Raw genomic sequence first — 26,122 nt, forward strand, 5'->3', positions numbered from 1 at the left:
AGCCTGAGCAGGTCCAAATTGTGCAGATCTTAAGTTTAAGGTCATCTTCTTATGCACCTCTGAAGCATTTTTAGCACGGCTGTTAGTTTTAGATCCCACAGTGGATCTTTGCAGTGTGTGCAAATCCTCTACAGCAATCCTTCAACGTGGTTTCATTTTCAGGATGTTACAGAAAGTCTCTGTGATGATGGTCGCATCCATGGTGACCACTTCATGTTCACAGTAATTCAGCAGTTCATAGAAATCAGACGTTTGTGGCCTTTGCACCCAGATGAAACCAAATGTATGTTTTCAGTCTAGTTGACTGCTAAACAAATCTCGTCATTAGTTATGAAAATGTGAGTTTAGTCCTCGTTTCTTTTTATTAGCTAATAAAGTCGAGCTTGTCTTTTTTCTTGTTTCCTGTCTTTAGTTTCAGTTGTTGCTTTGGGAGTTTTGTGAAGCTTTTGAAATGATTTTTAAGAAGTGTGGAAATGAATATGAAATGATCCTGTTTTGTTGTCCTGCTTTCTCCTCTTTTGTCCCTTCCTCTCTCTGTAAGGAAGGAAGATGATGAGGAAGTTAAACTTGAATCCCCCGGACAGGCTGGCAGCCCTGCAGGCCATCTGGGACGAGCAGGCGTCAGCTGACCTGGGACCGTGCGGTACATCATCATCACTCACTTCCCAGTTACACCAATTCACATGTTTAAAGTGTCTGTGCTTATTCGCTGCTGTCATGTGATTCTTTGCAGGCGGCTTCTCCCATCAGTACTGGTGTGTGTGTGATTACCTCCGCCAGCCGTACAGAGAGGAAGTCCAGTGGGTCGGTGCTGCTCGCTGGAATCATTACTCTTTTTAATCTGATGAACTTTGTTTCCTCTCTTTCGTCTGTAGTCATCAGCTTCTTTTCTTATCTGCCGCTTTCTGTTTTTCACTGATACCTTTTCCATCTTTTTTTCTTCGCCTGCTTCTCTCCAGATGTTTTTACTGTGATGTCACAGCCATGTTGAAGCAATAACTCAGATTCTTGTCACATCTGCTGGAGCTGCGTGTTTCTGCTCTTTTTTTAAGTTTGTGGTTTCTTTCCTCTCAGCCTCACGTCTTTTCTTGTTGTCACCAGGATGTGGACACCATCTATCTCACTCAGGACACCAAAGAGCTCAACCTGCAGGACTTTGTTCATCTGGACAACAAGTACTGAAACCACTCAACACCTCATTATGTATCGAGAGTGACTTTGAATATGGGGGGACCAGTTTGATCTTCATTTTTTATGTGCAGTATCAACGCATTTAATTACAGATTCAGCTGTTTTGTTGTTGACGCTTCAAAAGGACTCTTGGCATCACATTTTTCATTGTGCTGGGTGAATGAGGTGTAAACTTTCAGGTCAACGTCAGCAGCAGTATTTGATGTCCTTTTTTCTGTGTCACTGTGTGGAATAAGTGAAGGTAATGAAGGCACATTTTTGTCCTTTCAGGGATTTGATTCCAATCATTACAGTTCTGGAGTACAACCAGTGGTTCACTAAGCTCTCCACCAAAGACTACAAACTGGTAACATCCTGCACAAATCCCGCTTTACCTGTGACATAAAACATCCACACATGGCCTCCTGTGTTTTTATCATAATGTTAAAAATCCTTCGCTATATAATAAAAATTCTTTATTTATTTTTATGTGACTGGGATTCAGTTTAAGACCCGAGTCTGTTTTGTCTGTTTCAGCCGACAGATGTGTGCGACCAGATTTTGAGAGTGGTGGCTCGATCGAGCCGGCTGGAGGAGCTGGTGCTGGACAATGCTGGGCTCAAAAGGTCAGAGGTCAAATAAGAGAGCCAGGCACATGTGATTTGTGCTCATTTTCCGTTCTTCCATATTCTCCACATTTGTCAGTAAAGAATAAAAAGAGACCCCGACTGACCGATCTGCATTGTTGTTGCTCGTGTTGAGACTCTGTTAACAAAATCTTGCTAAGCCTGCTCGCTCTTCTTCTCCTGCAGTGATTTTGCTCAGAAACTGGCCGGCGCTTTGGCACACAACCCCGCCTCCACACTTCAAACACTCAATCTGAGCAACAACTCGCTGGAGGACAAAGGTTAAAAAATGTGTACACACACAGACACACACACACTACAGGCCGTGACGTATCAGCACGCCCTTAAACATCCCAGGAATACAAAAGAGGCGATGTTCTCGTAGAGCATTACTTCATTTGTTATTGTCCCGGATGAGAACTGGCATTAATTTCACTTCTCATTATGTTTAATTTTTTTTCATCTGTTAAACATTTGTTCAGAGTTCTGTTATCCGTCTCCCTACGGGGCTTCCAGCTGCAGTCAGGCGCCCTCTGGTGGTCATTTCTTTAGCACTTTAAAGTCTAACGCACAGGTGTCGAACTCCAGGCCTCGAGGGCCAGTGTCCTGCAGGTTTTAGATGTGTCCTTGATGCAACACAGCTGATTCAAATGACTAAATTACCTCCTCAACATGTCTTGACGTTCTCCAGAGGCCTGGTAATGAACTGATCATTTGATTCAGGTGTGTTGACCCAGGGTTAGATCTAAAACCTGCAGGGCACCGGCCCTCGAGGCCTGGAGTTGGACATCCCTGGTCTAATGACTTCAAATACTGATGTTTGTTTCCTGCAGGTGTTGCAGCTCTGAGCGCTCAGTTTGCCAAACTGCCCATGGGTCTAAAGCACGTGAACCTCTCCAGGACTTCCATGTCTCCTAAAGGTGAACAAACACAGGGACACTGAGAAGACGTCCTATTTTGTGAATTCTTACCTTTTTTTTTTTTTTTTTTAAGTGTGCGTTGTTGTCATCATTTTCAGGTGTAAACAGCCTCTGTCAGGCTCTCTGCGCCAACCCGATTGTGGCCTCCACCCTCACACACCTCGATCTGTCGGGAAACTCCCTCCGAGGGGACGACCTCCCGGTATGCAGTCATCCTCGCCACCGCATCTCGTATCAAACGCCAGGCTGGGCAACACTCGAGCTACAGTCACAGTTTGTGTTTTTTGTCTTCACAGAACCTTCACAGCTTCCTGAGTCACTCAAACGTCCTGGAAACCCTCGATCTGTCCAATAGCGACTGCTGTCTGGAGCAGGTCGGAACAACTTTAAAACTAAAAAGTCGGGCTCTGTGGTTCCATCGCGTTCTGATTATGTTTTTCTTCATCGTTTGTTATTGTGCTTAGGTGTGTTCGTCCCTGCTCAGAGGATCTTTGAAGCACCTTTCTGTCCTCAACATGTCAAAAACAGTCTTTTCTCACAGGTCAGATGTTAATAATGATGCACCTTAGTGTGATGTCTCTGCAGATATCCAATCTGATCACAAATGATGCATTCATTTCTCTTTTGATTTCTCCTTCAGCAAATCTTATCCAACAGTTGTTTTGTCACTTGACATTTATCGATGTGTTGATGCACGTGTCCTCACAGGAAGTGTAAAGATATCCCTCCGTCCTTTAAGCAGTTCTTCAGCTCTGCTCAGGCTCTGACGTCCGTCAGTCTGTCAGGAACCAAGCTGCCTCTGGAGGCTCTGAAGTAAGACTGTGATTTAAACGACACATATTCTGTACACGTTTCACATGAAAGCAAATTCGTCTCTGAAGCGGTTTGACGCTGAAGTAAGTGCTTCAGTCGCTTTGGTCATGTTTGAGCGTAACAGGTCTCCTGTTAGTGTTTTCAGTATAACGTTTAGCTGATTTCTGGAAACCTCAGGGATGTGTTGCTGTTCACACAGAGACAGATGTTAATAAAAGGAAGGATAACCTGGAAAAAGTGACACTGATGTCTGTAAGTCACACTCGCTGATTCATTTGTGTCTCTGCAGATCTTTGCTGTTGGGACTCGGCTGCAACCCGAACCTCAGCGACGTGTCTCTGGACCTCAGCTGCTGTGAGGTAAGACTGCAGCACGCTGCGTGAGTGTGGAGGCTACATGTTGTTGTGATTTGTTCTACACAGATAAAGTAAACTGGAAGTATTGGAAAAGTGTTTACAGCGACTGTCTTCTGCTCCAGCTGCGTTCTGGAGGCTCCCAGATCCTGGAGGGTTGTATTGCTGAGATTCCCAACATTACCAGTCTGGATATTTCTGACAATGGTGTGGAAATTTTACTTTTAGTATTAAAGCTGCTCCTGTACTTGCTTTGAGTGTGATCTTGGTTCATTCATGTTTCCGTGCTGCCTCACGCAGGCCTGGATATGGATCTGACCACCCTGCTCGTGTGGCTGGCCAAGAACCGCTCCATCAGGCATCTTTCACTGGGCAAAAACTTTAACAACATCAAGACCAAGTGGGTGACAGACAAGCCACAAACATGGGTTTGCACTCTTTGTTTCACTGCGGCACAATTACTCACCTGGTAACGTTTCCTACAGGAATGTGGCTCAGGTCCTGGACAATCTGGTTCATATGATTCAAGAAGAGGAATCCGTAAGAAACTTTAAACACTAAATTCGTGTTTAAGGCTTTAAATTCATCCTGTTTTGATTTTAAACACTCAAAATGTGTCCGTTGCGTCCCCGTTTGCAGCCGCTGACCTCGCTGTCCCTGGCTGATTCCAAACTCAAGGCCGACCTCTCCATCGTCCTCAACGCTCTGGGCAGCAACACCTCTCTGACCAAACTGGACATCAGTGGAAACTCCATGGGAGACATGGGGGCTAAGATTCTGGCCAAAGCCCTGCAGATCAACACTAAGCTCAGGTGAGCTCAGGTGTTTCATCTTTAACTCGTGTTGTGGTGAACATCAAGAAGTTGAAGAGGATTTTAATGTCCTACAGCGATGAGCGTGGGAATCTCAAAAACATCCTGACAATCTTTTCATTTCTAAAAGTTTCTCATAGAGGATACTAAAAGAGTTATTTTCCTTTTTTGGCTGATTAGTTTTTATATTTGTTTTGTATCTGCAGGACGTTAGTGTGGGACAGGAACAACCTGAGCCCGCAGGGGCTGCAGGATGTCGCTGCCGCTTTGGAGAAGTGAGTGTCCAGGAAGGCACAGCTGCCAGCTTTAAAGCCCAGCCCCGGCTTTGGTGTTGTGTGAGTGAATCAAATGTGGTTTTTCCCCATCAGGAACTACACCATCCGTTTCATGCCTGTTCCCATCATGGATGCTGCTCAGGCGCTGAAGGCAAATCCAGAGAAGACGGAGGACGCCTTGTTCAAGGTTTTGGTTTTCTCTGTTTTGGTCGTGTAAAGATAATTTCTGTGTGATCTCACCGTGTGTTTCCTCGTGCAGATGGAGCAGTACCTGCTGAGGAACCACGAGACGCGTAAATACCTGCAGGAGCAGGCGTACAGACTGCAGCAGGGAATCGTCACCACCACCACACAGCAGGCAGGCGCAGCACAGATTTCTCTCTTGGTCTTTTGCAACAACTGTTGTGTGTTTAAGAAACAGATCTGTCAGAGAGGATGTATCTACAATAAAACCTCCCCCAGCACAGAGCGGCTGCAGAGGTGGTCAGGATCAAAGGAATGGCTTTGATCCTACTGCTTGAACTCAGACTTTACAAGTTTAAGAAACACAATGACACATTCAACAATTTGACTTAACAGTTTTATTGATTACAAAATACGCCATATCGGATTCATATCGGTATCGGCAGATATCCAAATTTATGATATCAGAATCGGTATCGTTCCATCTCTACTCTGTACTGACTTTTATTTAATTGTACAGATCAAAGGGACTTTAAATAATTAAAGTATTCAAAATATCGCGTGCAGTGTTGTCTGACCTTTGACCTCTGTGATGCAGATGATGGACATGATGTGTGTGAGGGTGCAGGATCATCTGAACTCTCTGAGGTTCACAGAGACCAGCGCCGTTCAGGAGGACATGAAGGTGGCCGAGAACCTCATGAGGGATGCCAGAAACTCCAAAACCGTAAGAACGTGCAGCTCACCTCAGATCCACCAACACTAACAGCACAGCCTGTGTGCGGCATGGAGACCGACCCAGATGCTCCTCACTCATATCCTTTACTTTTTATCGCAGCTGCTTCCCAACCTGTACCACCTGAAGAGTGCAGGCTCCACAGGTACGTGTGTCGGAGCTATTCAGGATAAACTGGAGTCGATGGCTGGAGAGATAGCTGCAGTGATGGACGACCAGCTGCAGGTAAGAACGGCCATTTTTACCCCTGAAACGTGGCTCTAATCTCGGCTGTGTGACGGGAAAGCAAGTCGAGCCTTAAACTCTAACTCGCTCACCTCAGACGATGCTGAGGTCCATGGTGGAGGCTGCAGAGGCCCTGTGTCCTAATGTGATGAAGAAGAGCAGCCTTCGCCAGGAGCTGCTGAAGGCCGGTGCGGGGAGGATGACCATTCCTCGCAGCTTCGCCACCACCACGCTGCTGGAGCAGTCCGGGGTCGACATCATCAATAAGATCAGGTCTGAAATGCAAACGAGGTTCCTTAAAAACACTTAAAGAGCTTCTGATCCTCAGCACACACACTTTTTTAAAATTGTAAAATCTTTTAATACCTTTTGATCTTAATATCCTGGGCACATGTGTAACACGTGTCTTATGTCGCCCGTGTGTGACAGTGAAGTGAAACTCGCCGTTGCCTCGTTTCTCTCTGATCGCATCGTGGATGAGATCCTGGAGTCTCTGTCCAGATCACAGCACACTCTGGTTGGTGTCCTCTTCACCTTCACCTCCACCACCTTTCTTTTTCTCCTCGTCGAGGTCTTCCTGGTTATCCCTCGTTATCTTTCTCTGGCTGTTTTCAGGCTGACCATCTGATCAGAAAGGACCAACCTCTGGTGCATCACAAGCCCCATTTGGAGATGGAAGTCTTAGATGAGACAGTTCTGCAGCCAGAGAGCTACGACCAGGATCAGAACCAAGATCGGGGAAATGACCTGGACGATATGGACTCCATGGTAGGAAAACACTAGTATGAATGATGTGCTACGAATGTTTCAAAGTCATCAGTAACAGAGCACAAGCTTGCCACATGAAGCAGGATTTAAAGAAAACAGGTCTGTTAATCCGTTCAAAGTGATCTCCTTGGGCCCTGCCCCTCCCTGAGCCCCTCCCCCCGCCCCTCCCTGAGCCTGGTTCTGCTGGAGGTTTCTTCCTGTTAAAAGGGAGTTTTTCCTTCCCACTGTCACCAAAGTGCTTATTCACAGGGGGTCTTTTCTCTGTATCCATTATTTTAGGGTCTACCTTACAATATAAAGCACCTTGAAGCGACTGTTGTTGTGATTTGGAGCTTTATAAATAAAACTGAATTGAATTTCAAACATACAAACTTGAAGACAGAGGCAGGAGATCATTTTCTGCTCTGGGTCTAAACTTCTTACATCTACAACATGGAGGAGGAGAATTCACCTCGAAGAGTGAGACTTCCACAGATGTGTGTGAGTACAGCAGAGACCTGGGAGCGGTGTTAGCGCTGCGCTAGGAGGTCACCTTGATGGGTTAACAGCTAAGCCCAAATCTGCTGTGTTTGTTTTTATGGCTGTACTCGTGAGAGTTTCACGTATTTGTGTGACAATAAAAAAAATAATGATTAACAAAAATACTTTGCTGTTTAGATGATACCCAAGTCCAAGAGGAAGAGCATTCTGGTCAGGATGCTGAGGCCCGTGTCTGTGGCGTTTGGTAAGTAACATGTTGAGTCAGGCGCCGGTGACCCTTTGAACCTGGAGGAGGTGGGAAATAAACAGTATGGAGACAGTCGGAAAGCATTTCATCCAGACGGGGAAAAGTGAACTAGATAAACAAATCTACTCATTACTGTTAGTCACTGATGAGACTGACGTCTAAGCATGTAGAAACTCTTCAAAATAAAATATAATACAGCTCCTTATAAGGCTTTAGACCAGGGGTGTCAAACATCAGGCTCGCGGACCAGAATCAGCCTGGCAGAAGTGAAGAAGGACACAGATTTGAACTGTATTTTCATAAGTTTACAATCTGTCTTCTAGTTGTTTCATGTCTTGTGTATCCAGTATCATGGGACAAAATATAACACAACATCTTAGCGTGAGGACCTGCTGCGGTGGTATTTGACTTGTTCGATCTTGACTTGTCTTTTTGAAATTCCCATGAGGCTTTGCTTCCTTCTGTCCTTCTGTCTTTGCCTGTCAGAGTTGGAGTTTGACCTCGACAAAGCTCTGGAAGAGGTACCTATCCACGTCGAGGACCCTCCTCTTCCTTCTCCTTCACAGCTGGACAGAACATCAGCGTACTACGAAGACCTCCCCCCTCCCCCGACTCCACAGGACGCAAAATCTGCCCCGCTGGCCGAGCTGCCGCCCATGGAGCACAAAACTCTGGAACATCACACCAAATTCCGGCCAAAACCCAAGAGGACGAAACCCGCTCGGCCACACGTAGGTCTCTAACATCCCCAAATCGACCCTGGGATGGATGTTTGGGATTTGTTTTGTGAGTCCTTTTAGTGTAAACTCATCATCAAATAATTGAGCTCTGTTTGTCTCTTTCAGCGGGAGGCCACGGGCGGCTCGGCGCCACAGGAAGCAGAGCCGAACAGCATCATGGGAAAGCTGGACGAGGGCTTGGATGACTTCTTCTCCAAGAAAGTCATTAAACTCGGCTTCAAGTGAGCATCGTGCCAAAACTGTTTTACATATTTTCACTCTTTAAGTAATCTTACTTTTAAAAGTAACTTATTACAATAGTAACAGTTCATTACGTTACCTGAAAACAGCAGTTTGCTAAAGTACAAATATGCACATCTTTGTATTTAGCTTGGCGACCGAGGCTCAGGGGGTTGGGAAGCTCATCTTGTAACCGGAAGGTTGCCGGTTCGATCCCCAGCTCTGTCTGCCATGGTCGTTGTGTCCTTGAGCAAGACACTTCACCTACCGCCTACTGGTGATGGCCAGAGGGGCGTGATTTAGCAGCCTGGCTTCTGTCAGTCTGCCCCAGGGCAGCTGTGGCTACAACTGTAGCTGCCTCCACCAGTGTGTGAATGTGAGAGTGAATGAACAGTGGAATTGTAAAGCGCTTTGAGGGCCTCGAAAAGCACTATATAAATGCAATCCATTATTATTATTATTGTTAGCCAGATGGTGTAAAGCCTACCGTGCATTTACCTTTGACTGTAGGCTAAATACAGGCTGGAGGACGTTTTGCAGATGTTAGAGACCTGCATGTGACCAGCTGGGATTTGTCCTCTTGAGTTTTGGATAGTGGCAGATGCATGTATTGGTTGGATTTCCTCCACCTCGTCCTCATCTGGTGCTAAACAGCTGTAGGATTGGATATTTTCCAGTCCTACAGCTGTTCAGCTCCATGTCGAGAAGTCAAAGAGACGTAAACATTGTTTTCCCTTTTTTTTGTGACATTAAAGTGATCATTTCCCAAATTCAGTTGGTCATGTTGGTTAAGGTTTTCTTATAATTTGAACATGTTTGGCATCAAATTCACTTTTGAGACTTTAGATTTTCTCATTTTGATCATCTCCAGAATTCCCTCTGGGAAAGGTTCGTCCACCAGCACTCAGGAAGGATCGGATAAAAAACGTGAATCCAGGAAGAGTGGTTTCTTTAATCTCATCAAACGAACGTCCCGTTCAGAGAAGAGCCATGGATCTGCCGCCATCACCCCACCTCAAGCTGCCTCTTCTGCCACAGCTGCACCCCTTTCCCCGTGTCCAGTGACTTGGGAGACGACACCGGCATCTCCCACATCACCTGTGAAAATCTGTCCCATTGTGCCGGAGCCCGAGCAGGAACCCCACAGGTCTCACTCTTCGAACCACACAGATTCTGAGATTGAGGCGTCTCCAGCTGCCACCGAACCTGCAGAGGAGGAGAAAGAAAAGAAGAACGTGGAGAGTAAGGAGAACCTGGAGAAGACAGAGCATCTGGAGAAAGTGGAGAAGAAGGGAAACCCCCATAAACCCCGTCACATCGGAGTTCCTATGATGAGAATGGACCTGATGGCTGAGATGAAGGCCAGGCAGGAGAGAATGGCTGGGAAGAAAGTAGGTGGAGTTTAAAGTTTGGATGCATCATTATCCAAAATATAAGACATGAATGTTCATGGGGTGGACAAAATAATAGGAACAGACCAGTACCACATTACTGCTGAGTGCAGCTACAGTAGTAAAGTAGATTTATCGTCAGAACTCGTCAGAATGATGCAGCGACGTAAGCCGAGCTGCAGATGTTCCTAATGAAAAGGCCAGTAGGAGCGCACTCAGTGACTGAATATAAAAATGTCTTTCTCTGGTTTCAGACGGAGGCAGCTCACGCACAGGACAAGGTGGACGGTGACAAAGGTTTGTGTCTTTATCATCTTACCTTCAGATGAGGCTGAACATGAAAGGCGGGGCTCCACATGAAATTTGAAATGCCATGAAAAATGTGATGTTTCAAGCGTGCTGGCTCTGTGCTGACGGTGCTGTCAATCGTCTTCCTGCAGCCAAGTCAGAAGTCCATCCCGCCGTGCCAGCAGACACTGATGAATCTAAACCAGAGCCATCACCCAGGGCTAAGCCATCTGGTGTCACCCCCAAACCACCCCAGGCTACCAAAGCACCCCTGGTAGCCTGCACCTCTGGACCCCTCAGCCCAGCTAGCCGCCGACCAAGCAGCACCTACGTCTCTGGTAAGCAGGGAGAGGGCGAAGCCACCACTTTGAAGCTGAAAAATATATGCAGTTCCCATTTAAAACCAGACTAAGTGTCTGACTGGTTGATTCCTCTGTGTGTCAGATGAATGTGGCAGTGCTCCAACGGGCAGCTTGTCTCCCAAAGCACCACTTCCTGCTCCTCGCCTGAAGAGGGCACCATCAGAACAGGAGCGAGCGAGTACCAGCAGCAACCCTGCAGAAGCTCACTCTCCTCAGAAGGGTTAGTACCTACAGCACTGTGCAAAAGTCTTGAGTCACTCTGATTTCTTTATATTTTTCTTTCAAGCCACCGGACCTCCTTATACTTGTTTTCATTGTTTTTCATTGGACACCGTCATTTTCGGTCCAGTCCTGGATGATCTCGTCACAGCTGATGAGACCGATGGACAGAAAAGTGCCGTCATACTTTGGTCCACCGTGCAGTACCGTCTGCACATTTTTCAGCAGAACAATGATCCCACATACGATACCAGTGCAGTAAAACCACTATGGGTCATGGATCGGCCTCCCCAGAGCATGATTGAAGCAGCACATCTTGGTTTCCTTTGCATGGATCAGATGTTTCAATAAATCGCAGCACTTATTTTTCATTATCCTGGTAAAATGTAAAGAAATGAGGCGTCACACAAGACTCATATATGTAAAACCTTTCAATAAACAATTTAAGATAATCAATCTTTATTAAAAGGCATCAATCTCAGTCAATAAACATTATAGTTCAGGTATTATTTATTTATTACTTATTTTTTATTGATAAGGTGGTTTAAATTCGGCACAGATGGTCACTCAGACGATGTCAGACAGCCACGGCTGCTGAGACGCTTCCCTGCGATGAAGGCTGCATGACTCGCCGCTCTGGCAAAGCACAACACTTAATTTACCAGGTTCCTGCATGTTTAATGGAGGCTTCCAGGGCCGTGTTTGACGCCTCCACACGCCACACATGTTACGTCTGAAGCGATGGTCTGTCACACTTAAAGCAGATGCGTTCAATCCCAGCCTGTACTTGATACGTCCAAATGTCACTGTGCGGGGGATTTGGTAGTTTAATGCTTTAGTTGTGTAATTAACGCTCACAGGGACTCAGTGTTTTTCCTTAAAACAGCGACTCAGCTGCGTGATAAGAAAAAAAGACGACTTCTCTTCTTTTTTTAATTGTTGTGTAAAAAGATGTGATTTTAAAGTCAAAGAGACGAGAAGAAAAGGTCATTTGTACGTTTCGAGGACAGTTTATTGCACTCTTCAGAGTGAGTGTGTTTCAGCTGATGAAGCGTTGCAGAATATCTCAGTGTGAACCGCAGAGTTGTTGTTTTAACCTCGTTCAATATTTTATTTTTAAAGCAAACTTACACCCACTAGCTTTAGGATCACCACAATCCTCTTCTTTGGAATCTAAACTATCAGAGCTCAGCAGCTAATGCTAAAAAGTTTAATCATCAGTTTGCATCCACGTGTTTAATGGGTGCAGATACATGCAACCCTGCACATTAGCACACAAATATTATACCAATTATATATTCACGAAAACTTAAGGAAAGACTGATCTGTTCGTACAATAAGATGTGTAATTTGTCCAATATTATTCTCAGAAGATGTCTTAAAAGGCACCGACACCAGCAAACACAGAGCAGAGGTCCAGTGGAGGTCGGGACGCCTGTCAATCAAACGGCCTGCGGCAGTTATGCTAAACTGCTTTAAAATTTACTCAATAATAAAAAAGCTTTTTTAAAATCATCCACTATGAAGTTATATTGGAAAGATTATTGAGACACTTTTTGCATCAAGCTGTAAACAAACTTTGCATTTTAACAGAAGAGGCTTTGGGGATGGAGCCGCACCTTCAAGTGGCCATTAGAGGAACTGCACTTTATTTATTTCCTTAATTTTCATTAGTTTCTTTGATACCGTCTTCATCCTGTAGGATAGTACCTTTCTGACTTCCAACACTTACCTTTGCATTCAAACCGGTTCCTAATCAGTCATCGGTAGTTCATATCTGCTGTCCAAGTCCACGCTGGGAAATCAAATGAAGCCGCTGAGAGTTTTCAGCTTCAAATTCGTGTCGGTCTTTACGGACAGTGTGTCCTTCTCTTCCAGCAGGTGAGAGTTCCACAGACGGCGATGTGTTTGATGGATCCGTCGAAGGCGCAGCGTCTGGCGCGGGCAGCCAGCGGTCGTCATCTCTGAAGAGGACAGTCAACCTTTCAGCTGCAAGCGAGGACAACCAAGAGCGCACCAAATCCCTCCCTGCCTACGGTACAACCAGTCACACTTACAATCACTGCATGTTGGTGCTCGATGGATCAGTCAGGAGGATGATCTGCTGTATTCTGTCTCTGCAAAGATGTTTTGAATGCCCAGAGCATCACGAGTAATCTGCAAAACCTCAGGCCACAGCAGCTCGCAGCATCCTCCCTGCTGATTGGGTCTAGTACTGTATGAATAATAATCACATCCTCTTTTTATAAAAACAAGCAAACCTCATAGTAAAGTATACAGACTGTATTCCACAGGCTTGAGGTGGTGTTAGAGTGCATCAGTATGATTATCTTTATCACTCTCTGCAGTGAGGCCTCCATCTCTGTCTGACGCACCTCCGAGTCCAGCTGATGAAGAGGCCGATCTCAAGTCTAACAGCAAATCAGAGGACGAGTCCAGTGATGACACGACATCAGTCTGACACCTGTAAGGTGTTTGCAGTCACCTAAATCCTGCTCGGCCACCTTTAAGGAGGCCGATCTCGTTCATACGGACAAAGACACACGTGTAAATATTTTTCTTTGTACGTGCAGTGGATGCTGCACTTTGTCATGCTGTTATCAGTGGGACTTTCCCGACCTTGGATTAGTCCCAGCTGTCAAAACAACGTGCACATCAAAACAACCCCACCACTGTTTCTGTCCAAAGCTCTAATAGGACCATAAAGAGCAGGAGGATGGGTTTTATCTGTGGCTGCTTAGATGAACATACTCAGCAATAAAAAGCTCACTTAGTCCAAAGCACTGAGGAAAATGAGTCTGACTTGTTGTTTTTGTGCGACTGTAAGACGGTCAAAGTCTAAAAATCTTTCTTTATTATCTTTAAATCAGCAAATTCAAAGCAGCTGGAAAATTCTCAAACTCATTAGAAGAGCAACAAACTAGTCAAAAAATTCTGTTCTGAATTCTCTGTCGCTCCGTTCTGATAGCGAGATAAATCATAAATCAATCTGCACATTGTGACAGTGATGTTTCCTCAAAGACACGCGTGTTTGAGAGCGAGTCCACTCCATGGACTTGCAGCAGAAAAGGAACAAACTGAACTCCGGCCTGGAACATTAAAAGCAGTGACTGGAGGTTGGGGATGCTTTATATAAGCAACGTATTAGCTTGTGCCAAATGTAACAGATGTTGATTTATGTGTAAAAGTGCTAGACTCCAGCTCTAATGTCATAAAGCAGCATTAAATATAAGGTTAATGTCCACGACCAGCCAGCAGGCTGAGATGATTCCGGCTGTTCCCAGGATAAAACACAGAGTAGGGACGATTGTTAAACCAGAAACGATGCGGTGTATTTAATTAGAGCACCATCAGATTATCATTATTATTATTTATTTTTATTTTTTAATCAAGATCGAGATGTAACATTTTAGCGACATAAACGGAGCGTCAGAGGAGCAGTGAGACGATGCTGCGTTTATGTCGAGTGGACTGTAAATGCTGCTTTCGTCCACGTTCACTTCTGACTGCAAACCTCCAATTAGAGCCTTCCAGTCACCGCGGAGGGAAATGATACAGACGCCTCATTTCATCCACAGCTTGGCCTTCAGCCCAGTTGAACAGTGGGTTTGAACCCAGAAAAACAGCTGCTACGCTCATTTTACGTGATGTGAACACAGCAAATAAACCTCAGTGGGTGGAGACAGAGCAGCTCGTGCTCCTTTTATTTATTTGCTCAAAGTCAGGCAAAAGTAAGCCAACAAGGAGGATGGTAATATTAAGATTTGAGATGCAAAATTTAAAGCAACAGTTCACCCCAAACTCACGTTTGCATGTTTTCCCCCACCCTATATTTCTGGATTGTGTCGGCGTGGGTTCCCCGCTTTTTCTTATTTAGTTTTTCTTGATCATGAAGTGCACAGTAGTTCTTGAAGCACCTGAAAATACACCTGGAAACCTCTTTGCTGAAGTCACGCCCCTGTTTCTCATGAAGTCCACAAACTTTGCTGTGAGCAGTTTCATGTGGGAACTATTTTCTTTCTACCAAACTACAACCATCCAACAGTCTGCTCGGGCAAACGAGCACGTACCCATGTTGGGACGTGATTCCTGTTATGGGATGTAAACGCTGACGAGTCCTCTTGAGCAGAGCTGTAATGTTGGCTGTCTGCGTGCTTCTCTGGGCTGGTAGAGCTATGGTAACCGTTCCCATGTGAAGCTGCTCTTTCCACGGCTCGTGGAGGGTTTTTTATAACGAGCCGGTCATGATGTCTGGAAAGACGCATCACTGCTGAGCTATTCAAAGGTACTGTTTGGCCCTTAGAGCACCCCGAGGTGAGTTCACATCTCTGCAGCTGATCTCTCGGAAAGAATAGCACATTTGATTTGGAGGTGAACTGTCCTGTAATATTTAATTGGTTCTATCTAAATGAAAATAAGCAGTGCGTGTATCCGAAACGTCAAACTGCCTTTGGTAAATGTCACCATCTGTTACTCTTCTGCTATCACGAGTCCATAAAGTTCAGTGTTTAAACAAACAAAGTGATTTCTGTTCATCATGTACTGCTGCCCTCACCAATGTATCCTGTAAATATGAGCCGACACTGATTACAGACTAAGAGGGGTTTGTGTCATGTGATTTAAAATCCTTGGTGATGGGTTTCTTTTCTTTTTTATCTGTTTTTATAGATTTGCTGTAAATGTGACAGCGCACGGTCAGATATTTCTGTATTTGAATGTTTATACCAATAAATATTATTTTACTTGTGTCTCTCTCTCGCTCTCTTTACACGCATGTCTGTTGGGCACTCTCGCTCACCCCTCCCTTCATATATACAGACCACCAAGTCTTTATGCTCATTTGGCTGATTTCAGGCGACGCCTGAGCAGATTTTATTTCAGGGGGACAGAGCGTCTTTGTCTCTCTGTGAGGACGTCGGGCACGTTTGTTTCCTGCCTGTAGACTGGTCTAAAGCACCATGGACAGCACACTGGACAGACTGGACGCTGCAGGATTCTTACAGATCTGGCAACATTTTGACATAAATGGTAAGAAGGCGAGCTTTTTAATGGACCTTAAATTACTAATATATATAGATATATGAACGTATTAAAAAGATATCTGGCATACAAACTGTATAATTGATTTGAGTTTGCTACTGCTTCTAAATACAAAGTGCAAAACTTGACGTGATATGAAACCAGTGAGTTGGGACGATCATGTTACAGCAGCTTAACAAACAGACCAATAATTAAATAAAATAATAGCTTAATAATGTACAGTAATCAATAAAATGGAACAGGACACGAAGAAATGCAAAAGTCCTTAAGCAGAAAATAATGATGGAATTCAAATAAAAGTAAAACTAAACTACAATCAAATACAAAAATAAACTAATAAATTGTTGTGATTGTGATTTGTAGCTGATGGAAGTGAATGTGTGAGATGATGATGATACGTGTGAACAGTGCAGGGTTTAATCAAGCTGTTGAGACTTTCTTCAGTTCCAGCTTCAACTTTGTGACTTTAAGAGGAAACTCAGTTTTTATCTGAATTATAACAATTAATTTTAAACAAACTACATTGTTTGGAAAGATTGTAACCGTCGCAGTAAATCCTGTTATGATTCCGCTCTCTGAAAACGGCTCGTGCAGAAGAACTGAACCAGTTTAGCTGGAAGAAAGAAGTGAAACTGTATCAGTGTCACATAAGCAGTTCTACTCGAGAGTAAGTGACAGAAAAACCATCATTTTGTTTCTGTCTTAGACGACGGCTACATCGAAGCCAGTGAGCTGGAGGCCTTCTTTAAACACACGTTGCACAAACTCGGGATGAAGGTAAGAGATCCACGTGTGAGAACGGTTAACGATGAGCGAATCGTTTCCTGTTGGCCAAACGAGGTTCTGAACTACAGTTTGTATTTTTTTTTAACATTTGCACTGTAAAAGTCAGACACGATTAAAACAACTATGGTAACTTTTTGGTAGCATTTGGATTTTTCTGGGTCAGCTGTCACATTTGAAGGCCTCGAAAACTTCACTGTAACTCCCAGAGGTTAAAAAATAATAAGTAAACAGGACCCAGAAATGCCCAAAACTCATTAGATGCAGACTGACATCCATGCTGTTTTCAGAAGGAGGAGATAACTGAGGACAAAATCAGAAGGCTGAAAGAGAAGTTCATGCCTGCGTGTGACATCGGGGCTGACGGACGTCTGCAGATCCAAGAGGTACGAGGTCAGCCTTCGATGTGTTCTGTCAGCAACCAACAAGCATATTCACTCCTGTACAAAAAAGACATACATTACAAAAAAGAAGAAGAAATTAGACTCAACAACAGATTCTTCTGTCACCTTTTCAGCTGGCCACACTGATGCTGCCAGAGGAGGAGAACTTCCTGCTTCTGTTCCGCAGAGAGACGCCGCTGGACAACAGTGTGGAGTTTATGAGGGTGAGGGTCAAAGGTCAACAAATAATGGAGCGATGAGGAATGGAGGAGGAGGAGGAGGATGGGTATTTAATGAGTAACAGTGTGGAAGAGCATTTCACAAATCAGAGATTAATCAATATCAACAGTTTTGTTTCCTTTTGGTATTTATGTGCACATTTCTGAAACACCATGAGTCACAAAATGCTCAGAATTATAATTACATAGATAATGCATGCAAATAAAACAAAATACTAAATGAAACTGTAAAGGCGTTAACCTTTTAATTTAATAGACAATCAATATTCCCTGTCTTATCAATCATTACGAATGACACCGCTCTGCAGCCCCTAATCTCTTTGTAGGGCGAGAGTGTTCAGCTGTTGGCAGCAGTTGGTGAGGTGTGGATAAAGGCACACCTGAGGGAGGCTTATTATGTAATTTAAATTAAAACCTCTTCTTTGTGAAATTCTGGTATTAGTCTCCATATTTATGTTGCAGCTTTTGAGTCGTAACAGAGGAGAACCTGGATTTCTTTCTTTATTTTTAACCATGGACACTTTGGTAAAAACACGTCGGGAAGCTCCACCTTCTCTGGTTTCCTCCTTGGACATTGCTTCAGTTACTTTAAACTTAGTTTCAGCAGGCTTCTCGCTGACACCATCCTCCTCCCGTTCTCTGCTTCACCTCCAGCTAACCATTTTTCCTTAAATAGGAAAATGAGGAAAATTCCTCACCAAGAGAGTTGGAAACCATCGATGGAAAGTTCTGGGCACACCAGGATGATGTTTGCTCACCATCTGCCCTACTGTTCACATTTGGCTTCCTGTGACTTTGCAATCTTCCACAACATTTACGTGAAGTTTCACACACTAGTAGAGATCCACTGTGCATCCACTGAATGATCTAAAAAGTGCAACGTGCTGGAAGAGGTCCAAAGCTGAACAAGGAAAGGACCTTGAAGGGGAGACCTGTAGGTTAGACTGTTGTCGGTGTGGCTCAACCTTCGGCACAAAGACGAACTGTAATTTCATGTTAATGGTTTATTTTTAGGATTATTCCTTTTTTTCTTTTTGCAGATTTGGAGAAACTATGACACAGACAGCAGTGGCTACATCTCAGCTGTTGAACTCAAGGTGACTGTTCAAATCTGAGGAAATATCTTAAAAGCAGACACAGCTTTCGGAGGTGGTGAAATGATTTCAGATCCCCAAAAATCAGCGATTTGCTTATTGTGTGAACCCAGATTAGATCGTTATTGGGGCTTAATTAAAATGAAAAAGCACATTTGGTGGAGTTTCTCTGTGGCAGACGCGTCTTTCTTGTGTCTTTCTTCAGGGGTTTCTTCAAGACTTGTTCCTCCAACATGGGAAGACCATCACCCCCAAAAAATTGGAGGAGTACACTGACACCATGGTAACGGGCAGTGAGGTTGGGATTTGGGGGGCAACAAGTTTGGCTCATCTTCACTCTGACGGGGTTTTTTTCCCCCCTCTAGATGAAAATGTTTGACAAAAACAAAGATGGCAGACTGGATCTCAATGACCTGGCCAGGTACTGTTCGAATTGTTTCACTTTCTGGCACCAACGAGTGTTTTTACACCCTTTTTGCAGCAACGCCTGCAGTACTTTTTCATGGGGGTGACACAGGGGAGGGGGTGAGGATGGGAAATCGTGAGGGACATACTACATGACACACTACAGATGACAAAAATTGTATAAGCAGCACTGAGGGGGCCAGCACATTTTGGGGGGGATGGCCCCTGCCCCCCCTTGGTGGCACCCCTGTCACTTTATCGGTCATTTTCTTTGTTTTGATCGATCAGCCTCTCTGTGTTCTTTTGTTTTTGTGACCTTGCTTGTCACGGTTTTGAGTCTCTTTATGATGTTTTTACATGTTTTTCTATTTTGTTTTCATTTTCTATTGTTCTGCTTTAAAATATTTTCTTTTTTTTGTCCTTGCATCCCGATAGAATCACTCACAAAAGCCTTTGAGGGATTGAAAATATTTAATGGATTCTATCCTATTTCTATTTGACAAAAATCTGTTTCTTTTCTCCAGAATTTTGGCCTTAAAAGAAAATTTCCTGCTGAAGTTCAAGATGGATGTAAGTGTGAAGATGCTGACTTGTAGTGTAAAGTGGATAAACTGCACCTAACAACAAAGCCACTGTGACTGAATCATATTTAACCTTCCATACTCAGTTTGGATGTTCATTTATTCATATTCAGTGCAACATTCTGCTCTCAGGCTTGCAGTCAGGAAGACAGAAAGAGGGACTTTGAGAAGATATTCGCTCACTATGATGTTGTAAGTGGAATTTTGCCCACTTTAATAATCATCTCTTTCTCATTGGGCTTGAATTCTTTTGTTGTTTTGTTAATAGTACAACCAGAGAGCAGGACTGGTTCACGCAAAGCAAATTTTTCATGTAGCTTTAAAAATGTGAATAGAGAAAGAAAACCTTTGAAGTTCTGACACGCAGTTATTCTTGATGATAAAATAATATTATGCCACGTGTGTGTAGAGTAAGACGGGTGCACTGGAGGGCCCTGAGGTGGATGGATTTGTCAAAGATATGATGGAGCTGGTGAAGGTATAACTCTTACTCTTACGATCCCGACAGCAGTGTTTTTGTTTAGTGCTGTTTAAATGTTTCTGTTGTTGTATGATTTTTGATATCACTCACAAAAATGCAGTTATTCTGTAACATTAAAAAAACCCTTACAGAGTAGGGTTGGTACTTTCTTTAAATAAACCTTTCTTTGTTTTAATAACCTGTAGAGACTTTTATTTGAAGCATTTAAATCCACTAAGACTTTCACAGCTATAAATTCTTTCTGCAGCCCAGCATCAGTGGGACAGACCTGGATAAGTTCAGGAAAGCCCTGATGGGTCACTGTGACATCAATGGAGACGGAAAGATCCAAAAGAATGAGCTGGCTCTCTGCCTCGGCCTTAAGCTCAGCTAACTGACCCTGGAAACATTCAAAGAAGTGTATATCCTTCCTTCCTCTGCTGATCTCTTTTACTTGCCGTCTTCTTTGTATCCTGCTGATTGTCTTAACTCGTCCCTTTTCTTTCTTCACCTGTGGTTTCTCGTCTGATCCCAGTTTTTGCAGGCATGTTGATAAATGGTGTTGTGTTTTTATTAACTGGGTCATATTTCCATAACTGTAAATATCTTTCTTTATTTGAAAATATTTTGCATTAAATGTGGATCTTGCCATAATGACATTACTCTACTGTAGATAAGTAAAACATATCTATCTGCTTTGAATTATTATAATGTTGCTTTTTCCAACGCATGCTGATTCTGCGTAATGTGACTAAATCACTGTTTGCATGACATTACTGTGAAAGTAGCAAAGATAGAAGAGATTTAATAAAAATGATTTACGTTTTGTCAGTAGTGTCTTTCTGAACATAAACCACAGGAGTCACAGACGACCGGCAGGACTCCTGAAGTCTTTTTACTGAAAAACATCAATCTGGCAACAAGGACCACCTTAGATTATTAAATATCACATAACAGGAAACAGTCCTGTTTATTACTTTGAAAATATACCTTTCATATGCTGTCCCTCCAAACTGATGCTCTAGATTTAAGTTTATATTAAAGCCTTCTATCCTGAAACTAATCAGAGGATGTGCCTCTTACGCTGAGTTAGTATAAAGTCTTAGAGGCCTGTACTGTGAAACAATTTTAAAAACTTCTACATACCCAGGACATCTTTTCTCCTATTATATTTGGCTTCATTTACCCTAACAAATCTCCACATCTACCAGAACTTGTTCACATAAAATGAGCTCAGTGAACCATGATGCCGTGTTGTGTCTGCTTTACCCCAGACAGGTTTAAGGTTTATTTGTTTATAATAAATCCCTCTGCACCCATCAGAAACTGAATAAGAAAGAAGAACATGTGCAAGAAGGCTGTAGTTGTAGCAGCAAACAGTGTGTTAAGTGGATGAGTTGTACAGGGAGCCACAGGCAGGAATGACTTCCTGTGTCGTTCAGTGGTGCTTTTCGGTAATCTCAGTCTCTCACTGAACGAGCTCCTGTGACTGACCAACATGTCATGGAGTGGGTGGGAAGAATTATCCAACATTGTCTTTATCTTGGACAGCATCCACCTCTCCGACACCACCTTAGGAGAGTCCTGCTCCATTCCTACAACATTACTGGCCTTGCGGATCAGTTTTTTGAGTCCCCCAGCATGCAGCAGCATAGAGGATCGCACTGACCACAACAGACTCATACAAAATCCTGAGCATTGTCCAGCAGATGTTGAAGGACCTCAGTCGCCTCAAAAAATAGAGACGACTCTGGCCCTTCCTGTAAAGTGCTGTGGTGTTTTTAGCCCAGTCCAGTTTATTGTCAATGTGTACTCCAAGGTATTTATAGTCCTCCACAATGTCAACACTGACCCCCTGGATTGAAACAGGGGTCAAGTGTTTCCTGGTCTTCCTGAAGTCCACGATCAGTTCCTTGGTCTTTGCCACGTTGAGCTGCAGATGATTCTGCTCACACCACGTGACAAAGGAGTCGACCACAGCCCGGTACTCTGTCTCATCATCCCTGCTGATGCATCCATCCACCGCAGAGTCATCAGAAAACTTCTGAAGATGGAGGTCTCTGTGCAGTGGCTGAAGTCTGTGGTGTAGAGGGTGAAGAGGAAGGGGGAGAGGACAGTCCCCTGTGGTGCCCCTGTGTTGCTGATCACCTTGTCAGACACACACTGTGGGAGACGTACATATTGTGGTCTTCCTGTCAGGTAATCAACAATCCAGGACACCAGAGAAGCATCCACCTGCATCGCTGCTAACTTATCACCCAGGAGGGTCGGCCTGATGGTGTTGAAAGCACTGGAAAAGTCAAAAAACATGACCCTCACAGTGCTCGCCGGCTGGTCCAGATGGGTGTAGACACGATTGAGCAGGTAGATGATGGCGTCCTCTGTTCCGAGACGAGGCTGATAAGCGAACTGAAGGGGATCCAGATGTGGTCTTACTATGGGTTGCAGCTGGTCCAGGATGAGCCTTTCCAGGGTCTTCATGATGTGGGAGGTCAGTGCGACAGGTCTGTAATCCTGAGGTCACTGGGACGTGGCGTCTTTGGTGCAGGGATGAGGCATGATGTCTTCCACAGCACCGGGACCCTCAGACTCAGACTCAGCATGAACACTTGATGGAAGACTCCACAAAGCTGGGGGGCACAGGCCTTGAGGACGTGGGGACTCACTCCGTCTGGTCCAGCAGACTTGCCTGAGTGGAGTCTCCTTTCAAATGTGAACCTGCAGAAAACTCCTTCCTATCTACATTTTATTGGTAAGACTAAACAAAAATATAATGCTAACAACATTTCTACAACCATGTAGTGGGAAAAAGGGACAGCATGTGGTTTTTTATGATAAAATATCATAAAGCCTCTAGAAACCAAAGTCTTGAATTTTCATCACTAGGTTTATTTTAGTATATTTCATAATTTAATACCCATTTTAAGATAATAGACCAATAAGGAATGGGGTACCTTGGTGTGAAGACATGTCAGTTTAAAGTCATTATGCACCACAAATTTGAATGTAAACTCTATTGGATTTAGGTGGCATCCAAAAACTCGTGGTTGGGTGTCTCAACAATTAGACACAGGGGCTAAAGTTCTGTCATCACTTTGGTCAGCTGATCCTGTAAGTAGTCTACAAACTACGCTGGCTAATTAGTTTAATTCCAAACAGCTGCTGAGGTGGATGGAAGGGCCTCTGCTAATCTCTCCCGCCTGATTCAAATTAGTGCTATATGATTGGTTCTCAACCTGTTGTTTGTTTGCAAGCAACAGTGCGTGCTCTGCAGGCTGCTGGGTTGTGCTTTCTGAAAGATGGCCTCTGGACCTTGTGTGAGGTAAACTTGTTTTGTTCCATTTTAGCAAATCTGTTGATATGCTGACTTTGTTTAACACACATTGTATTTCCAGGGTGTTGTTGCTCTCACTGTTGGCCTTCAGCAAGCATGCTGAGGGTGAGTATTGATGTGTGCAAACTACATTATGCAATCACTAACCTGTTAGAGCACTGTCGATTTAATTTTCTCTTTGCAGCTCTTACTTACAGGAGGAGCTACTCCAGTGTCATTAAGCCTTATTTTGGGAAGCCTGAGGATTTTCCACACAATCAGTATCTTGTCTCCAGACATAAGAGCTATGCACAACCCCGAAGCTCTCTGGGTGTTTATGGGCCAGAAAATGGGTCACCTGAGAGTTCTTACCCCACTGCTGCAGGTCTGCCTGGTGGTGCTGGTGCTTCCTCTGGTAGGCCATTAAATGGTTACCTTCAACAAGAAAGCATGTCTAGCTACAGATCTGGCTCATCACAACCCCACAAACCATCATATTACCAGGGTGATACTGATGGTGCCCTCCAGTCCAAGGATGCCATGTGGGGTTTGGCACCATCCCAGAAAAGAAACTGGATTGACGCAGGAATCGTCTCAAGTTATCCAATTGAGATGCGTTCTGTGCCCCAGCGGCCAAGTAATGAGCACCAGACCCAGCCACACGACAAGCAAGAACAGTTTAGCGATGAGTCCAGTATGTTTCAGTCTCAGCCCCAGCCTCGCCCGCTGCCCCAGCAGCCACGCTACGAGGCCAGCAAGCCCCAGGCCCGGCCTTTCCCCCAGCAGCCACGCTACGAGGCCAGCAAGCCCCAGGCCCGGCCTTTCCCCCAGCAGCCACGCTACGAGGCCAGCAAGCCCCAGGCCCAGCCTCGGCCAATGCCCCAGCAGCCACGCTACGAGGCCAGCAAGCCCCAGGCCCAGCCTTGGCCTTTCCCCCAGCAGCCACGCTACGAGGCCAGCAAGCTCCATGCCCAGGTACAACCCGAGCGTGAACAGTTGGGCGACGAGTCCAGTAAGTTTCAGCCTCGGCCAACGCCCCAGCAGCCACGCTACGAGGCCAGCAAGCCCCAGGCCCAGCCTTGGCCGTTCCCCCAGCAGCCACGCTACGAGGCCAGCAAGCCCCAGGCCCAGCCTTGGCCTTTCCCCCAGCAGCCACGCTACGAGGCCAGCAAGCTCCATGCCCAGGTACAACCCGAGCGTGAACAGTTGGGCGACGAGTCCAGTAAGTTTCAGCCTCGGCCTTTCCCCCAGCAGCCACACTACGAAGTCAGCAAGCTCCAGGGCAGTGAAGCCAACTCTCCAAGTGGAGGTGTGCTGCAAACCAAATCTGGCATGTGGGACTTGGCTGACCCAAGAAGTTTCAGACCCATTCCAGTTTCATTAAGAAATCTCTACAGGTGGCCACAGCAACAGGCACCCATCTACAACAGATGTTAGCAATAGGTATTTCTGAATGGTTGTCTTTTATTTGTATTTGTTTTGTTTCTAAAAAGCTATAAAAACTCCATTTATTTTTCTCTCCTCAGGTTCTGGCCTCACCTGCAGTTCGTTCTGGCATGGTATCAGATTTTCTGAAATTAATAAAGTGCACAGAGCTGCAGTCCCTGGCTATTGTTAAAACCTCCTGTTTGTTCAGTTTTATGCATGCTCTCATGATAAACTGAGCTGCTCAGTAGATCTAGGTTTGTACTGTTGCTACCATAATGTTGCAGTATACAAACTGATGCACAAAAGGCACTTTTATTTCCCCCCTGAAATAGTTAAACATAAAATTCCTCTCAGGCCTTAAGCCCCAAAGATTGTAATTATCTTACAGTTGTGTAGCTTAGCAAAGCAAACCTGCTTAGCTTTAATGTTTCACCAAGTGTTCAGGGTTCACAACCACAATTTTCACTTCAAGAACAAGGGGTGGAAACATGGCAGTTTAATGCCTTCTATCAATGGCAAAAATTACAGTCCAGTCAGGACTACAACCAACCAGATGCTAAACAGAAAATGGTGGTAGTCTGCCAAGCAGGTGGTCACTATTAGGGATTAGCATAAACTAAGGCAATTCAAAGCACAAGCAGCGATTATAGCTTTGAAAGGTGTGGGTGTCTTGTTTTTGGGGCCCAGTTGTGAACTTTGATCATTCCTTCACCGTCAGTATCAGGTGTTGTCTTTTTGTGCCTTAAAAGTAAACTGTATTAACAGGCTCGGATTAAAGTGTTTTTATTCTGTAGAGAATATTCACTATTGCTTTGTCTTTGGACAAAAAGTCTTGAGTATTAATATACATATCTCATAGATGTATCATCAAATGCTACTTTCTTGTCTTTTCACTTTTCTGCTGCTTCTTGCTCAAACAGCATCCCACCCCTCCTCCTCTGATAGCTGTTATTAGCTTAGTCATCTCCAGTTTGGGGAGATAATGACAGTGCTGTTTTTTGGACACTGACTTCCTGTGTGTGTGGTGTTTCTCCCTGTCATTAAGCAGCGAGTCTGTGTGGTCAAAATGACACAGCTTTGACTGCAGGAGACGCTTCACCATCCGATCCCAGCTCCAATGAACTCACTGTTGGTTTTCCATTTTCAGCTTTCGTAGTGTCTGTTGCTTGTTTGGGGGTTTTACCATCCTTTCCTTTACTCATAGATAGATAGAGATATCATTTATTGTAAAACTTTTTATAGATATTTTGTAGCACACAGTTTACAGTACAGTGTTGTGGGCTTTGCTTTACATTCAATCAAAATGCACTTTAGTCAAAAGTGCATTGCAGTTCATCTGCAGTAACATATATTTGTTTTATGGATCTTTTACTCCCTCATTTATTTAAACAGTGTCAAATTGTAACAACAACCACTTCAAGGCGCTTTATATAGTAAGGTAGACCCTATAATACATACAGAGAAAAACCCAACAATTATGAGCCCCCTATGAACAAGCACTTTGATGACAGTGGGAAGGAAAAACTCCCTTTTAACAGGAAGAAACCTCCAGTCAGAAACTGCATGAAA

General features: G+C 44.3%; 3 protein-coding genes across 9 annotated transcripts in view; all 3 read left to right on the forward strand.

The window, feature by feature from the left end:
* carmil1 (capping protein regulator and myosin 1 linker 1) overlaps window positions 1-15,575 on the forward strand; it is a 71,575-nt gene extending 56,000 nt beyond the window's left edge. For 2 of the 3 annotated variants that reach the window (XM_004574231.4, XM_004574229.4), the window contains exons 6-38: window positions 546-643; window positions 734-804; window positions 1,102-1,175; window positions 1,462-1,537; window positions 1,708-1,796; window positions 1,983-2,077; window positions 2,630-2,716; window positions 2,815-2,918; window positions 3,013-3,090; window positions 3,181-3,257; window positions 3,425-3,529; window positions 3,819-3,888; window positions 4,008-4,089; window positions 4,183-4,282; window positions 4,368-4,422; window positions 4,522-4,694; window positions 4,901-4,969; window positions 5,063-5,156; window positions 5,229-5,327; window positions 5,751-5,879; window positions 5,991-6,113; window positions 6,211-6,386; window positions 6,543-6,630; window positions 6,729-6,881; window positions 7,539-7,605; window positions 8,095-8,339; window positions 8,454-8,569; window positions 9,439-9,958; window positions 10,213-10,255; window positions 10,399-10,584; window positions 10,691-10,828; window positions 12,706-12,864; window positions 13,176-15,575. In XM_004574231.4, coding sequence (XP_004574288.1) covers window positions 546-643; window positions 734-804; window positions 1,102-1,175; window positions 1,462-1,537; window positions 1,708-1,796; window positions 1,983-2,077; window positions 2,630-2,716; window positions 2,815-2,918; window positions 3,013-3,090; window positions 3,181-3,257; window positions 3,425-3,529; window positions 3,819-3,888; window positions 4,008-4,089; window positions 4,183-4,282; window positions 4,368-4,422; window positions 4,522-4,694; window positions 4,901-4,969; window positions 5,063-5,156; window positions 5,229-5,327; window positions 5,751-5,879; window positions 5,991-6,113; window positions 6,211-6,386; window positions 6,543-6,630; window positions 6,729-6,881; window positions 7,539-7,605; window positions 8,095-8,339; window positions 8,454-8,569; window positions 9,439-9,958; window positions 10,213-10,255; window positions 10,399-10,584; window positions 10,691-10,828; window positions 12,706-12,864; window positions 13,176-13,288 — 3,952 coding nt within the window. In that variant the 3' untranslated portion in view covers window positions 13,289-15,575. The remainder of the gene's footprint in view (window positions 1-545; window positions 644-733; window positions 805-1,101; window positions 1,176-1,461; window positions 1,538-1,707; window positions 1,797-1,982; window positions 2,078-2,629; window positions 2,717-2,814; window positions 2,919-3,012; window positions 3,091-3,180; window positions 3,258-3,424; window positions 3,530-3,818; window positions 3,889-4,007; window positions 4,090-4,182; window positions 4,283-4,367; window positions 4,423-4,521; window positions 4,695-4,900; window positions 4,970-5,062; window positions 5,157-5,228; window positions 5,328-5,750; window positions 5,880-5,990; window positions 6,114-6,210; window positions 6,387-6,542; window positions 6,631-6,728; window positions 6,882-7,538; window positions 7,606-8,094; window positions 8,340-8,453; window positions 8,570-9,438; window positions 9,959-10,212; window positions 10,256-10,398; window positions 10,585-10,690; window positions 10,829-12,705; window positions 12,865-13,175) is intronic. The other variant, XM_004574230.4, reaches the window with a different exon arrangement.
* A 112-nt stretch (window positions 15,576-15,687) lies between these two features.
* LOC101477647 (secretagogin-like) lies at window positions 15,688-20,608 on the forward strand. 2 transcript variants are annotated; one of them, XM_004574232.2, is made up of 11 exons: window positions 15,688-15,855; window positions 16,574-16,644; window positions 16,941-17,036; window positions 17,168-17,257; window positions 18,313-18,369; window positions 18,572-18,649; window positions 18,732-18,787; window positions 19,296-19,341; window positions 19,485-19,544; window positions 19,762-19,830; window positions 20,081-20,608. In XM_004574232.2, exons 1-11 carry the CDS (start codon window positions 15,786-15,788, stop codon window positions 20,204-20,206), a joined length of 819 nt encoding a protein of 272 aa, XP_004574289.1. In that variant the 5' UTR covers window positions 15,688-15,785; the 3' UTR covers window positions 20,207-20,608. The 2 variants fall into 2 exon arrangements, with proteins under 2 accessions (XP_004574289.1, XP_004574290.1); XM_004574233.2 differs by having other exon boundaries at window positions 16,944-17,036.
* Window positions 20,609-22,975: 2,367 nt separating this feature from the next.
* Window positions 22,976-24,745, forward strand: LOC101478114 (uncharacterized). 4 transcript variants are annotated; one of them, XM_076879369.1, is made up of 5 exons: window positions 22,976-23,134; window positions 23,208-23,251; window positions 23,331-24,310; window positions 24,359-24,568; window positions 24,652-24,745. In XM_076879369.1, the coding sequence occupies exons 1-4, from the start codon at window positions 23,112-23,114 to the stop codon at window positions 24,560-24,562; spliced, it is 1,251 nt and encodes a 416-aa protein (XP_076735484.1). In that variant the 5' UTR covers window positions 22,976-23,111; the 3' UTR covers window positions 24,563-24,568; window positions 24,652-24,745. The 4 variants fall into 4 exon arrangements, with proteins under 4 accessions (XP_076735484.1, XP_076735485.1, XP_024654184.1 ...); XM_076879370.1 differs by having other exon boundaries at window positions 23,331-24,250; window positions 24,407-24,568; XM_024798416.2 differs by having other exon boundaries at window positions 23,331-23,875; window positions 23,972-24,568.
* Window positions 24,746-26,122: the final 1,377 nt, after the last annotated feature.

The sequence above is a fragment of the Maylandia zebra genome, linkage group LG22, assembly GCF_041146795.1.
Source record: "Maylandia zebra isolate NMK-2024a linkage group LG22, Mzebra_GT3a, whole genome shotgun sequence".
Taxonomy (NCBI): Eukaryota; Metazoa; Chordata; class Actinopteri; order Cichliformes; family Cichlidae; genus Maylandia; species Maylandia zebra.

What these genes read in the sequence shown, in the direction of transcription:
- LOC101477647 (XM_004574232.2), top strand. Translation starts at nt 15,786, where the DNA reads ATGGACAGCACACTGGACAGACTGGACGCTGCAGGATTCTTACAGATC. An exon ending in ACAGTGTGGAGTTTATGAGG is followed by an intron (nt 17,258 to 18,312) that starts GTGAGGGTCAAA and finishes TTCTTTTTGCAG; the next exon opens with ATTTGGAGAAACTATGACAC. An exon ending in ATATGATGGAGCTGGTGAAG is followed by an intron (nt 19,831 to 20,080) that starts GTATAACTCTTA and finishes TTCTTTCTGCAG; the next exon opens with CCCAGCATCAGTGGGACAGA.
- LOC101478114 (XM_024798414.2), top strand. Translation starts at nt 23,112, where the DNA reads ATGGCCTCTGGACCTTGTGTGAG. An exon ending in GCCTCTGGACCTTGTGTGAG is followed by an intron (nt 23,135 to 23,207) that starts GTAAACTTGTTT and finishes TTGTATTTCCAG; the next exon opens with GGTGTTGTTGCTCTCACTGT. An exon ending in CTTCAGCAAGCATGCTGAGG is followed by an intron (nt 23,252 to 23,330) that starts GTGAGTATTGAT and finishes TTCTCTTTGCAG; the next exon opens with CTCTTACTTACAGGAGGAGC.